The 16,313-nt window shown below is 39.6% G+C and overlaps 1 protein-coding gene across 5 annotated transcripts in view; it reads left to right on the plus strand.

The window, feature by feature from the left end:
• The first annotated feature begins 7,461 nt into the window (after positions 1 to 7,461).
• Positions 7,462 to 16,313, plus strand: part of atp11b (ATPase phospholipid transporting 11B (putative)) — a 62,501-nt gene continuing 53,649 nt past the window's right edge. For 3 of the 5 annotated variants that reach the window (XR_004102015.2, XR_004102014.2, XM_036006881.1), the window contains exon 1: positions 7,462 to 7,826. Coding sequence is in view for 3 of the 5 variants with exons in the window: in XM_036006881.1 (XP_035862774.1) it covers positions 7,800 to 7,826 (27 nt within the window). In the remaining 2 variants the exon portion in view is untranslated. The remainder of the gene's footprint in view (positions 7,827 to 16,313) is intronic. The other 2 variants (XM_031282288.2, XM_031282289.2) reach the window with 2 other exon arrangements.

A 16,313-nucleotide genomic window follows, 5' to 3' on the forward strand; every position in this document is an offset into this window, starting at 1 on the left:
TGCTGGAGCAGAACAAACATGGATTAGAGCCACACCATCATGCAGGTACCAACAACTCCCTGTTCATCCACACACACACACACACACACACACACACACACACACATACACACGCACACACACACACACACACACACACACACACACACACACACAAACAGCCAGCTGCTCCGGCTTACATGATGTCAGGGCCATTAAAGTCGTGTAGCTGGAGAGGGCAGACAGACAGATGAAAGGCCTGTCATTTAAACAGAGCGAACTATTAGAAGGCTTACTGTATAATCGCTGATGGACAGACAGGTTTTCTGCCTCAGGCATGGAGGCTGCAAAGACCTGTAAGGTAGAGAGGATGTTAGATATAAGTCTATGAGTCTGTAATACTACAGCATGAATTTTACACTACATGAAAAACAAGTATTTTTTTATTTGCATTATCATTACTTAATCATAATCACTGTGATGAAGGTAGGGACAGAAAATGCTGCAAGTATTGCTCAACAGGTTTGATTGATGACTTTGATGATGTTGGCTAAGTCCTTTACACACACACATGCACTTGTACACCATCTTAGTTTGGATCTGCGCAATCCATCGAGAGTTCAACCAGAGGCTTTCCTGATAACATTCAAACATACGTACAGTTGCACATGAACACCTGTGACCTGGCTGGCCATTGCATCACGCGCGCGCACACACACACACACACACACACACACACACACACACAAACACACATGTTTGTTTCACTATCTTTGTGGGGACCCGTCATTGACATAATGCATTCCCTAGCCCCTTACCCTAACCATCACAACTAAATGCTTAACCTTAACCCTTACCCTCACCCTAACCATAACCTAATTCTAACCCTAATCCTAAAACCAAGTCTTAACCCTCAAACAGCCCTTTAACCTTGTGGGGTCCAGCATTTTGGGCCCCACAAGGCTGTGCAGACCCCACAAGTATACTGTATTCCCAGGTTTTTGGACCCCACGAATATAGTAAAACAAGCACACACACACACACACACACACACACACACACACACACACACACACACACACACACACACAAGTTTACTCACTTGTAACAAGGACCAAACTGTTCCAAACCTGTTCCAGTGCTTCTGCAAACAGTCAGAGAGTCTGCAGCGCTCTTTACTCAGGGAAACATGAACTAAAGATAAAGGCTTTCTGTCTGCCTCTGCAATACTACTGTGCAGTACGTACAATCTGAGCTTTACTGCTTTGCATCATTATATGGTACCACTGAAGTACAGTGGTGAAAGGTGACTATATACATTCACTCAAGTATTTTACTTTTTGTTTTCACTTAAGTACAATTTTGATGTGCATATTTGTTGTTATTTGTATTAGTTACATCTCATTTTGCAGATTAGGAATTTGTCACAAAACATATAATCAGTTTACAGAAATGCATTGTTACAGATTAAATCAACTAACAGTAGGCCTATATAAAGTACGTGAAATCAGCTCCACCTCAACCAGATGTGACATTAAAATGCTACTTTCATATAATATATTAAAGGGGCAATTCTGCACAATATTTACCTTAACATTTGATACTTACGTGCATTTTGCTGATAATACAGCTAAGTAAAATTATGAATGCAGGACTTTCACTTCTAATGGAGTATTGTACCTTCATTATTTACCTTTAGTGAATGACCTGAGTTCTCCCACCACTGGCAAAGTAGAAACAATTTAGCGCTAAGCTAGCTGTCTGCTAAAACAAACCAGATGCCACTGAGCATGTCTGAACTCATATAGACACTCCAGTCCAAACCAGCTGCAGCTCAGTCAGCCACAAGCTGGGGAGCCAAGAGAAGGAGAATGAGAGAGAGGATAGGGGCCCGGAAAGGCCAAGGTCAGCAAGGGCCAACGTTACCATGGCAACTTCAAACACACACACATGCATTCACACAGGCAGACACATGTTGTGAGCTAAAGTGTTACCACAGTAACTTCATACAAAACACACATACACCTCATCAAGAAGAGAGGGAATGTGTGGTCGACTTTGGAGGCTTTATCACAGTTAATTAGACACCTCTGTGTATGCACGTTCTCTCTTAAGCCATCAGTGTCTCTACTCAAACTGTTTGTATGCGGTGCTTGTAAATCTTGTTTATTCAGTGTATTTTTGAATGGGAGGAAAGGTGACTGACTTTGGCTTTCCTGGCACAGAAGTGTCCTTCCATTTCTTACTGGAAAAACTGTTTTAAAGATGTCTCCCCAAGTTGGAACATTTGCCTCAATCCCCAAAATCAATGTTTTCTGTGTAATAACACAGAATAACACAATAAAAATTAAATCATCAGGCTCTGAACATTTCAATGTGTCCCATGCAAACATTATTTCTTAACATTTCTAAAGATTGTGCATGAAGGTTTCTGTTATTACAACTAACCCCATAAGAGACAGCATTTCATCTATACCCTCCTGAACTAAACTTTTCAGAAAATGTGTGTCTGTGTGTGTCAGAATGATGGAGGAGCGAGTGTTTGCGTTTTCAAGCAGCTGCTTGTCCTGATAGAAATGAAGCAGATCGAAAAAGCAGAATAGCACAGACAGCCCCTTCCCACACACACATACATACCTTCACCATCTTACTCAGGAGGGAACCTTTCACAAACAGTTTCCGTGCTCAGTGGGTGGCTCTACTGCAGCAGTTGCTGGATGGCATAGTATCTGGAGACTGAATCACCAAAAACCATGAGTCATCTCTGAGCTTCAGTATCTGTTAGGTGAACAACAAATGACATCATTGAAAAATGGGTTGAGTGAGATGAAGAGAGTAAACCTGAGATTAGGAGCTTAGTAAAAAAAAAAAGCTGCTGTAAAATTACAATCAGATATAAACTACTGAATATGGGTGGCATGCAAGAAAAACATGTAACATCCCAAGTTATAAAGATCTTCCTATTTGACGCAAAGAATTTCACAGGTCGGTGTTATCACTGACAGAATGCTATCTCTTAGAACAGCACAAAATGCAAAGCTTTATAGTGAAGCTTTCATTCAATTTTCTTTATCATTACGAAACAAAATAAGCAGCCATGAAGCTCATTGGCTTCTCTAAACTTAAGGAAAGACAACATGGTTATCTTGCTGCATTTTGATTGGAAAGAAAAACACTGCACTGCCTTTCTTCTGCCTCTTCGTCTGCCTCTTCTCAGTGAAATGAAAAACTCTGCACTGTACGTGGATTATTCATAAAGATTCATAAAGATTCAACGCTGATCCATTTGACATTCACACAGGCATGAGATTTGTCATCCATGACCAGATCCAGTCAAGTGGATAAAGAGCTGCCTTCCTTTTTCTCTCCGGGTCACAGACTAAGGAGGTCAGGGTGTTAGGTAAAGAATTAGTAGCTCCTTAGGAAACCCAATACCACCCACCTGGCCACACACACACACACACACACACACACACACACACACACACACACACACACACACACACACACACTCATACACACACACACACACACACACACACTCTCTCACACACACACACACAAACACACACACTCACACTCATACACACACATACCTAAACAGTGAACAACACACAGAGCCGCAGTGATTCGCCCAGTTGTGGCCAACTGCCTTCAGAAAATCGTGTGCAGCCGATCAGAAGCTGGAGTCACAAACACACATACGGTAGACAGGCACACTTATTGGCATACATATCTAAAAAGCATTTGAGTTTTGCAAATGTAATGTTATGATCCTATAGTAATATCTTATGTGTTGCATTTTACATATTGCATCACTATAAATTGTGCCTTATAGTTGTACCACCTCAGTTTGTCCTCAAGAGGGAGACTCACGCAACATTTCAGATCTCCAACACAGCTTTTATTTAATAAATTATTAAAAACATAATACCAATGAATTTAACATTAGTGAAACATGTATTTAAATGTATATTATGTTCTTTTTCTTGAATGCAGTTAATGCCAATTGCTGCTTTCATTGTTCAACATCTAGAAAACTACACTAAACCACTTCCTTTTGTATACCTTTATACCTAGATTAATGGTCAGTTGGTATTGATTCAGCCATCCAGACTAAAAGCCAATTCATTTATTTTTTCTATTTCCCTAAGAGGCAGCCAGGCTCCCCTGATCCTGGTCCCCACAAAGAGACAGATGTTCATGCTAATGCAACAAGACAGACACTAATATACACACATACAAAGTGGTAGCCGAAGCCTGAGCAAGCAACCGTTACATAGAAATAGGGGCTCTAGGCAAAGAGGGAGAACTTGTCCTAAGCCTATTAGTACTATTAGAGATACTTGGTGGTAATGATTGAAAGCCACTTAGTGCTGGTGTGTTTACCAAGAGGATCAGCCACAGCATGGTTAAACAGGCCTGATGGATTAACTCAGTCCAATACTGAGACGTAGAATGGACATTTGCACATTTGCTCTAAGCCCATAGGGTCCCCAAAATATATTGATGTTGATTATACCAAGATACAGTATATCCTAGGTACAAAGTTAAAAACCATGCAAAATGTTATATCTTACATGATTCATACAAACATAGAGATATGTGTAGCCCACTAGCCACACTATGCAGTATGGTGAATCATTTCAACCTGTTGGGCTACAGCATTTAATATGACAAGCACTTGTAGGATAGCAGTGTAACGGAAATTAAATTCAATACAGAGCTGGGAAGGCAGCCAGACGTTATCCGGTACCTTGCCATCTATTTTCATGACCGACATTAAGGGCATTATGGATCACTGGCCAGCCGTCTTCTGTCTGAGGCACAAATATGTGCACTTCAGCATTTAGCATTTCAACAAGCAGCAACTGTGCGTGACCACAGTACTTGATCTGACTTATGCCTCATGAAGCCTATAATTATATGAAATTATAAAAAAAGAAGAAAAAAAGTATATGAAATTATGATTTCAAGACAATAGGGAGAGGTTCTGTCGAGTGCAAACAATATTGTGGCTTAAAGGACACAGTATTTTACATTAAACTCTAAACACAGGGATTGATGTTGATGTTTTTTTCTGACAGCACTAGAAGGTTATAGGAGAAATAAAACATCACCACTTTTAGTTGCCTTGTAACCTTGTAATTCTTTGAGATTACTTCTGAGTTATCAGGAAAGGATTTTCTCAGTCCCTGAAAAAGGAAACATTTAGAGATTTTCATCTAAACACCAACAACATGTACTTCGCTGCCAACCTCTCACATCAAAGATTAGCTACTACTGTATCCAATCCAGCTGTGAGGTGGGAGCTCCCAGATGTTGCTGCTGCAGTGGCGTTATGTAAATCAGTGATATTTAGAGATTACCCTGACAGTCACATGGGTATGACCGCCGGGCTCAGGGCTCACATACAGTACAAACAAAGACAGATAGCGGATTACCCACAGGATTTGCAGAGTAAAGCTGTCTTTTTCAGATGAATTTGTGACATTTCTGCATTTGCTGGATATACAGTACAAAAAAAAACAAACACAAAAGACATATGACACTGGCTATTGAATGTGATAGATGAGTGGGACTTGAACCCAAGATGTTGCAAACACTGTGACACAGTCAGTGTCTTACTCTGCTGACTCACAGAGTGGCCTAAAGCTGTCTTAATCCTGGAGATAAATGTGTGTTGGTGGCATTTGGCTTAGCTTCACTGTTTTTGCTTGGTTTTTAAAAAGACTTTCATGATGGAGAGATCCAGTAGGAAGGAGTTTTTTTGTGGTGGTGAGTTGAGTCACGCAAGCATTTTAAGGAACAAACGTGAAAATTGGGAATGATGGAAAAACATGCAAATAAATTTGTGTTACTTTTTCAATCAGGAGGCTAGAAAGAGAGAGAAACACTTGCTGCAGCTATTCTGCTCCAAATATAGCTACTGGAACACACTGATTAGGATCATTATCGTTTGCTTCTCTTAATTAATGATCACTTGAACATTACTTCAGTGTTTTCAATCATATACAACATATTGAATCAATTTAGAAAGCACACAGTACAGCCAAACCTTCCATATACTTTCTTTAGATATTCAAAAGTCTGAGCATTTCTCATCCTACCAGTGTGGTATCATTTATTGTCTATACTTGATTAATTGATTGGGATGTACTGCTGCCAAGTCTCTGAGGAGTGAGGGGACGGGAATGGATTCATCACTGGGAGAGAGCCACTAATACAAGGATGACCTCACTTTGTGTGAGATGCTTTACAAGAGAAATTCAAAGACAACAGGGAGACTGGATAGCATCGCTGAGAGGTTTAAAAGAAAGGGATAAAAGGCAAATGCATGCTTTATCCACCTAAAAAATTTCTAATATGTGTAGTTCTCCATGGTTATGTTTATATTTCTGTATTCCGAGTAGGAGCCACACAATCAACCAAAGAACATGAGAGGAATGAGTGAGCAAAGGGCCATGAAATAATGTGAAAAGGTTTTTAGCTCATGTTCGGTTCGGACTTGCTGCAGGAGATGAGAAACAAATTCCCTCTGGCTTGATAAGATATCTTTAAGACATTTGGAGTAAGCAAATCCACTTTAAGTTTTCACTCTTTTGGCTTTATGTCAAAGAGTATTCAACAATTTAAAAAGTGCATTGTAAGCAATCTAGATATGACTCAGCGCCCTGCATTATCACTATGTGGATACAGTATTAACAGTTTGCAATGCAGTGAACACTGCAATTCAATAACTACACTACAACATATACAGTACACTACATCTACATGTGGTGTACAGTGTGTTCAGGGCCATTCAGCACTGTATGAAGAAGACAAACTTTAACATGCTCCACGACTATTACTCATTTTCAGATGTTCTTATTGTAGCCATTTCCAGATTAACTTGCTTGGAAACGCATGGCAAAAAAATACCTCCTGGGTCTCCATTAGCAATATTATTAGGAATATAATAGCATTGATATCAGCTTAAATAATGAAGTTCTTCGATTTTGACACAGGGCCCCTCTTTAAGACAGGGCATCAATCTATTTCACTGTAGACGTTTTTACTTCCCATAGTAGGAAAAGCACAGGTGTTAATAATAACATTAATGATGGCACTGTTTTGTTCAAGTGTACTAGTAGGCTAAGTCATTACAGTGTGACAGTGAGCCAGCATGAACATTACAAGGACCTTGAAACTAAATCAGCTAAACGGGATTCAGCTTTAATTCTATCCTATTTATGACACATAGTGATTTAGTAGTAGGCCTACATATTTCCATATTACAAAACCCATTTGCAATTACATTAATATACAGTGAACCTGGGGCTTTGGGGCATTTGCCTGCCTTCTCCCGATTTAGTAATCCAGACTTGTTCTTAGTTTCCATGCCTTCATTGTACTTAAAACGTAAATTATTAATTATACATGGTGGTTATCCATCCAGCCATCAATGCAGACAGGCAGGGGGCGTGAGAGGCCGCTAGAGAGCAGCCAATGTCTGCACAGAGCTGTGTGCTGGCAGGAGGAAACTATCGTGGCAGCAGAGCAGCAGATATTAAGTGTAGCTCGCTGGGACTCCGTGGCCAGTGGTCTGTCACTTTTAACGGGGACCATTTGTCTGTCCTTACCGCGAAATGGGAAAGACTGGATTTATTTTTTTGCACAGTTGCACTGCATGAATGTGTCGCGTAATGCGACCGAGATGAGCTGCCTTTGGGAGGAAATATTCATGGTTCGGGACTGTTTTGTTGGAGTAGCTTGTTGCTAGCTCTGTGCTAGCCACTGTGCTGGCTAACGTTACTTCGTAACGTAGCTATTTGTTAAGGATGCTACGGTGGATACGACAACAGCTGGTAAACCTGCTTTCCTGCCTTTCTCATAACGCTAGCACTTATAAGCTCACAACAGTAGTCGCCTAATTCACTTCTTAGCTCACGGAAAGCTATATAAACTTTGTTTGGGTAACATTTAGCAAGCTAACCTAGCTTTTTAGCTGTTGCCGATGTGTCCAAAACATTGTTGTGTGTTTCGCAGTGATGACAGTCAGCTGTAGGTAATGTTAGCTTTAGCTAGTTGAGAACGGGTTACTAAGCTAGTGAAAACCGCTCAACATTAAACAGACAGGGTTGAGTTTTAATTGTAGTTGTGAGTTGATTTGAAGTTTGCTAACGTTACCATTTTAACCACAGATTAATCGTTTGTTATAAAACATAACTGAGACTTCATGCTAGCTAACTGTTAGGTGGCTAACAATGTAAAACTTAGCAACAGAGTTGCACTTGATCTAGCGTTAAAGTTAACTTTTAACGTTTGTTACCACACACCACATAGAAGCCCATTTCCGCCACTGTGATTAAAAAAAACATCCTGTAAGTCATTTATCTAGCTAGCTACGTTATTAATGAGATAGTAACGTTATCTCAAAATAATAAGATATTTCAAAATAAACACATTTCTAACAGTAAAGTATCTCAAAATATCTCAAAACAACGAGTTAGTATATAAAAATAATGACTTGGTATCTCAAAATATTGAGATAGCTAGCTAGTATTTTAAAATAATGAAAAACTCAAAATAATGACTTAGCTAGTATAGCCTATTTTGAGAAAGCTTCTTATCATTTTGAGATTTTGAGATCATTATTTTGAGAGAGTCATGTTATTTTGAGATACTAGCTAAGTCATTACTTTGAAAAAAGTTTCTCATTATGATACAGAAAGTCTTTATTTTGAGAAAGTTTCTCATTATTTTGAAAAACTAAGTCACTATTTTGAGATACTTAGTCATTATTTGAGAAAGTTTCCCATTATAATGCCTTACAGGATCTTTTTTTTTTCTCCATTACATTGGTGGAAATGGGCTTCCGTACAACTTGTAACTCATAGTGACTTATATATTTGTGTCAAGAGAGCCAACAAACGAATATTAACAGCTGGTTAGACATTAGTCTCAACTTACAAGCATACAGGTTACCTTTGGGTCGGCCAAGTGTGTTTTTTTTGTATAAATCTGCACTGGCTAACATTTAACACTATGGTCTTTGAATGATTAGATATGTTCAGAGAGCATCCTGTATTTGCTGTAATCACCTGTTGTTTGCCTACAAACATGGCTGTGGTGACCCCTTGATTAGCAAAGGCATAAGTAGAGCAGTTAAACGACAATAATGGTCTTGTAAATCAAATTACTCCTGCCTGATTCTAATTTTAACTAATGTTACCAGTACAGATAGTAAGTAACAGGGACATAGTAGATACATTGAGTTTTTATTTAAATGCTGGAGAAGGAATTCATTATTTGTGTTTTAATCATGCTGCATTGACATAGGCACCGTGCACTTAAATACATTTAAATCTTTTTAAAAAACTATGTATTACAACTTTGTTATTGTTTGTTTTATTGTTTGTTTTAGCTTTATTGTATTATTCTCCTTTTTTTATTCGTTGTGTAAGGAAGACTGGCAAAGCAAGCTTTTCCTTGCATGGTGTAAGTTGCCTTTACTGTGAATATGACAATAAACCTCTTGAATCTTGAATTGACATAATGGTTAAATGATACGATGATATATGATAGTTCTGTGGTAATTTCTGTTTGCTAAAGTTTGAATAAAAGGTGTGGTGTGTGAGCATCTGAGGGGGCATGCCCATGTTTCTTCTTATGTGAATGAATGAGTTAGTGCATGTTATGAGATTAGTCACACACTGGTCAAACTGTTGATGTCACCACAGCCAGTGAGTTTAATCAATGTCAAGGTGTTTGTGAGCTCCCATGTCCTAGTCTCTGAGTTAGAATGACTCTTGCTTAGCTGCAAGTTTGTCAATCTGTACAAAAAAGTTTTATTTCCACTTTTAGAGGTTAATTTCGACCTTTAAAAAAAAAAAAAAAAGACCAAAGAGAGTTATACTCCATAAAATGGGTAGCCTCCTCCTTATTTGAAATAGCTCCTTTTATTTGACCCATCCCATATAGTGACCTGCCTAGTTAATTAAAAGTGTAATTAAAATGCAACTGGCCTAATGAAAAAGTTTGTCGGGGGGAATTTGTCTGACCTTTATATCAGCTGGAAGGTACTGCACGGATGTTTATTCCCTCACATATTCCTTATCAGTTTGTCTCTGGTGGTCCACATTAAGGAGAAGGTGGCATAGTTCTAATTGGCTGTGGGACAGGCTTTTAATGTCAGTCTTCTTCCATCAGCAGTACTGACATCATGCTAGTGATCCATTTACAATCACAAGCAATTGTAGCAACTGGGATAACCCTTTGACATCCTGTTCTGCAAGTATGAAAGGGAAACTTTTTGTGCTCTCAAGGCTATAGACTAGACCGGCATTGCCGCAGCAAAAGCTCCCGAGTAGGGGGAAGAATAGCGCTGTCACATCAGGAGAGAAACAGAAAAATGCCGAAACGCTGTTGTGTATCGGTTTATTCGAGACTTTCACACTGATATATGAGGCTCATAAGATACGTAAATATTCTCAGTCATTGTGGTAAATCGCTAAATGATGCTGGTGACAGTTACTACTAATGGATAGCTAACGTTAGCTTAAGTGGGAGGCTGCTAACAGTTATAGCAGCATCAGACTGTTGTCTCCAACTAAATCTCAACCTACAGTGTTTCCTTTAGGATTTCTTTTAGCAGTGGGGCGGCAGACATTTTGGCGTGACGGGCCGCCATTTCCAAATCAACATAGAGGAAACACTGACCTATAGATCTAACAGTTGGTTATTAATAACATGTTGATTAATTACAGACAACACTCAGCCTAACAATTGTGATTTAATCAGATGTGTATTTCCACATAAGCAATATGCCGTGTTTGGTCATTGATCCACTTATAAGGGGGAAGACTGAGGGGACATGACGCCGATCAACCCTAATTTATTAAGGTATTGTAAACGTTCAGGCAAGGTCACAAAATAGATGTGTATAAAACAAACATTTGTTTAACAATAAATAAATCCATACACAGTCAAAATTATGATCCAAACACACGTCAAATTGCATTGACTTTTATGGGATCGTCTGTGTTCTATCCCCCTTGACGTTTAGCGCAGATGCAAGCAATGACTATTTTTTCATGATCTCAATTTGAAAAACAAAACAAAACTAGATGTTATAAAAGGCTCACTTTGATGCATGGCCTTAATCAGGGAACCTAGAGCTGTGAGATGTAAGAAGTGTCATGTGGATAAATGCCAGTTGGTATATTGCATATACTATGCTTCTTAAGGCCCGGACACACAGAGCCGATAATCGGCCGTTGGACAGTCTGGCGTGGTCAGTGACTCGAGTCTGTTCGGTGTGTTCCGTGCCGTCGTCCGTCCGAGGGGCCGTCGTTCTTCATTTTGGCCGATTTGACATATATAATCAGCCGGGCGGGCTGCCGGCAGTCGGACTCAAATGACCCATCTGATTGGTAGAGTGCTAACCCCGAAACGGGGAGCGGAATGACTAGAGTCTCTCAAAATCTGACAAAAATCTTTTAAACTGACCTTTGTTGATCTGAAATGAAGACCAATTCAGCAACTGCATGGCCTATTTCTCGCTTAAAATATGAGATCGTATTCTGAACAAACCGCCATGACATGTCTTTGAATTTCTGGAGAAACAAGACTCACGTGACGCGTTCGTCCAATCAGCTGCCGGTTTTCATTTTTGGGCGACAATACAGATTAGTGCCGCCTGCTGTTATGGAGACGTATCACGTCTTGTCGCTTTGGTGTGTTCCGAGGCACTTTTTTGACCAATTCGGGGAGACTGATCAGCCCAACTGCCTTTTCTGCCGACGTTTGGCCGTCGGCTCTGTGTGTCTGGGCCTTTAGTTTGTTGAGCCAAGAGAATGTTCTACACTTTTACAGTCTCATTAGGGATCAATCTCGGCCATTGCTTTAGCAACCCTAATAATCCACTATAACAAAGCAGTAAAAAACATTTGATAATTAACTAGCCCACGCTGCCACCATTGATGCAATTGTTAAGTTCTTTATCATCTGAAAGATCAGCTTCAGGCTACTCATTTCATGCCACATGTTAGATATCTTTTTAGCATGGTTGTGGTCATGTTGTGAGCTGTTGTCATCAGTAACAGTGAAAAGCATTACCTACTACATCAGACTACATACAGTCTATTGCTCTCTCTCTGTCTCTCTTCCTCTTTGTGTTGCAGATCTTTCTCTAACTTGCTCTTTATGTGACTCCCTCTCTCCCGCGTTCCATCTCTGATTAGGCATTTGATTTAATGCCTCTTAGTCCATGATACAGCTCAGTGCATTGCCTTGGTTGTGATTCATTTGCCTTTCTCCCAGCCATTGTTCAGGGCAATGGTTCCCCCAAGGCACGGTGGGACATGTAGGCTATATGGAGGGAGTAATTACCTGTCGGCCTACACATTGATGGGGGCACGAGAGTCAGGGGACAAAATACAAAAGTCTGATTTCAGCTGATTTCACACATTAAAATAGTTGCTATACTGTCAGTATTTTTAGGGCCTGAGCACCGACAGCGGCGAAGGCCCTATTGAAACTGAAGGAATTCTCAAAACATACTCAAAATTTCACCAAAATTGGCGGTTGCATCAAGCCTGGTGAAAATGTACGTATTTTAAGGGTTTCAGGAATAGGCACACACAAATGGCTCGCTAGCACCCCCTAAAAAACAGCCCCTGCAGTACGTTATATGTAGACGCACAAAATCTGGTACACATATGTAGCATGTCAAGACGTACAAAAAAGCTCATTGGAGTAATACCCTAAACCCAACAGGAAGTCCACCATTTTGAATGGAAAGTTGTTTTTGGCCATTTCCACATGTCGTACTTTAACGAACTCCTCCTAGAGATTTCATTTGATCAACTTCAAATTTGGTCTGTGCAATCTTAAGACGTTAATGATGAAAAGTTATTAAAAGAAAAACTTTTCGTCATAGCGCGTGGCCGTGGCGGCGCAGCCATTTTGTGCGTTTCGCCAACGAAACGGGAAGTGGGTGTAACTTGAGTGTAGATTGCCCAATCAGCAAAAAAAATTTCAGTATTCATAAGAACCCAACCCTGAGGACATATATAGACAAATATTTACTCAAAGTCATAGCGCCCCCTAGTGGCAACAGGAAGTAGACCTAAAAGTCAAGGTGCTATACTTTAACCTAGAGATTTCATCCGATCGACTTCAAATTTGGTCTGTGTCATCTTAACACGTCAAAGATGAAAGTTATTAAAATCAAGACTTTTTGTCGAACGGTGTGCGCTTGGTGTGGCGGCCATTTTGAGGGTTTAGCAATGAAGGAGAAAGCTGTAACTCGATTTTGCATTTTCCATTCTGGATGAAATTTGTTACGATTGACAAGAGTCCAGGCCTGAGGACATCTACAGGCCAATATTGAATTTTGGTTATAGTGGGGGGCTGGCAACAGGAAATAAGCCTTATATGACAAACATCATCCGATTTACATGAAACTTAAAATGTGTGGTCCACATGTGATACTAAGCCGCCCCCTATACTTTAACCACGCCCATGTACTCAGGCCGCACCCCTTTTATGGCTTTTGAAGCGTTTAAGGTAGTCTTGTGTGAGGTGTCATTGAACTCAACAGAGAGTTCCTTTGTCATTGGTCATGGTTTGGCCCGTCCCCTATGTTTTAGCCATGTCCCCTTTCATAACTAATGACCCGTTTGATGTGGACTCTTATGTGAGGTATCATTGAACTTAGCAGAGAGTTCCCTTTTCACTGGTGACGATTTGCAGTGTCTGAGTGCCGCGCAAATGCACGGTTGCAAGGAGCGGCGTCCGCCAGTAACCCTGATGTGCAAGGAGGTGCGCGGGCCCGTTCAACGCTGCTTGCAGCTTTAATTATTTTTATTTTCATTGTTATAGCCTACTGCCAGAAAAAAATAAGAAGAAACCTGTTATTTTCTTTTAGGTTATGGCCAGTGTGGACACTCCAGCTTTTAAAGTTCAGTCAGGAAATGTGTGATATAGGCTACCTTACAACAATAACAATTTGGGACTTCTTCCTGATATTCAATATTAGCCTCTTTGCACAATTGTAATGGTCCATAAGCTTTGAAATCCTTTCTTTAACTCATCTGCTACTTGTTATATCCAGCTTCACTTTTGTGATTGGTATACATTTTATTGGGGAAATAAAAAAAAGGGGAAATGGCTTCTACTTGGATTCACCTCATTAGTGCACTTACTGAAACAGTGAATTCTCCCTAATATATGCCAGTCATATCTATCTGTCAGCTGAGTATGACATCAGCTCAATGCAGTTTTCAGACATTTCTACTCATTCTGTTATTTTCAGCTAAAGGGCAGTTCTAATCAACTAAATCTGGAGTTCTAGACATCAGGTTAGGTGTGAGTCATCATTACTATCTATTTTCTTCACAAGCAAAAGTTACAGCCTGCATTGGATTAACGGTAGAGACTATAATAATCAAAAATCTATTTAATATTCAGACTTGTTAGTTGCTGTAGTGCAGCAGAGGTATACAGTGAGAGATATATGGGTCAAGTGAATGAGTGCTGTTTTGGCTTTTTTTGTATGAGTGATGTATTTATCTGCCTTGTGAACAGTTAGATGATAAGATGCATGCCTTGGGAGTCAGCAATTGTCTCAATCCTTAAAAGCCATCTATCTCAATTTAAAATCCTTTATTTTGGTGATTTCAATTTTTTTTCCTCAAACATTCAAGGCTTAAATTGTAAAGCAAATAGTTTAGGCCTACCTTTTGAAGCTAAATGCGACATACTTAATGTGCAATTGTCTTTTTGTTGGCTTTATACACCGATATGGCTCATTTGCTTGACATAACTGAGATATTGTGGATATTGTATTAAAGAGGAGCTTAAAGCTCAGGCAGTTGATTCAGGATAGGCCATAACACAGGGACAATAAATGGTCTTAGATCTTGATTTTAAAACATCCATGGAATAACCCGCCTAATAAGAAGAGACATTTAACATTCAGTTTTATTACAAAGATAATCCTGGTGTGAGATTGCTCAAAGCCTACATTGCTATGATTATTTGTTATTTGAGGTAGATATCACATGTTACCATTGTTGTAATAGACAAGATTGATGTCAGTTGACCAATTTGAGTGTTTCTAGGTGGTAAAGTGTGTGTATATGCTCACAACACAAGCCATCCTTGATTGAATATTAAGACACAGCATGGCATTACCTTACTCTGATCTGTTTGAGTACTTGTGGATCTCTTTTTTTGGATTCTTTTAGCATGCATTTGAAAAATGTAGCTGCATCAGAATTAAGCCTGTTGGATCACCTTAACTATGCATATCTTTGTTCGTGGTAATAGAGACCAGTGCCAAAGTAGCGGAGGTGGTGCTGGCCAGTAGAAACATTCTGTCATATCAGCCAACTCTGGTCTTGTTCCGTAGATCTATGAACTTTGAATGACCTTGGATGTAATCAGTCTTGAGTATGTTCACTTGCTAGTTGAACAAATTGGATCAGAAACTTTTAAAATAGTTAGATCTTTTCAATGTGAAGTGTAAACAGCCATATACTAAAGCATAGACAACAATTACTATATTAAAGCTGCATTTCACAAGGCCACATCTGCTACATACGGCTGCTTCGTATGAACTCACCTAGCAGTTAAGCTAACCTAAGCTACTGTGTGTGTGAATATATTAATGATTAAGCAATTTAAGTGGCAGTTGATCGATGTGGTGGTATGCTAGAATCTCTGACTCCTTAGTCTGAAAAACTGGGCGGAGAAAGGGAATAAGGAAATGATGTCCAACAACCACCATCAAAGTTACTTCCCGTAATAATGTAAAGGGGTATTAAGTAATAGGTTTACCTTAACCGCCCTAAAGCAAAAATTACTGCAGGGATGTAATAGCTCGTTGATCAATGCCAGTGGCTGAACAATTACTTAGATATGGGGATGTCTGGCTTACAAAACTCACTTCCTGGCCCATCAGTGTTTGCAATTGCTGGTTCATATACTGTAGGTTGGATTAAAATCAATCAAATCAATGTGTTGTATGTAATGTATTTTTAAATGTAATCAGTGTTAACAGACAGTGGTACTATTGTGCAGGTTTCTGTTTCCTACAGCAGTAAACTCTGGTTTTAGAGGGAAACTCTAAACTATGAATACAGTACTGTATTCATAGTTTAGCAATTACTTCCTAGGCAGCGCGCACACACACACACACATACACACACACACACACACACACACACACACACACACTTGCAATGAAATGACAGCTAGGCCTAATCTTTTTTCATTTGATATGCTGGATGTTGCTTTAAAAGATTTTTCATGGTTTACATACAAGTTGACCTTCTTAGGCATTCTTT

This window comes from Sander lucioperca, chromosome 11 (assembly GCF_008315115.2).
Source record: "Sander lucioperca isolate FBNREF2018 chromosome 11, SLUC_FBN_1.2, whole genome shotgun sequence".
Lineage (NCBI taxonomy): Eukaryota > Metazoa > Chordata > Actinopteri > Perciformes > Percidae > Sander > Sander lucioperca.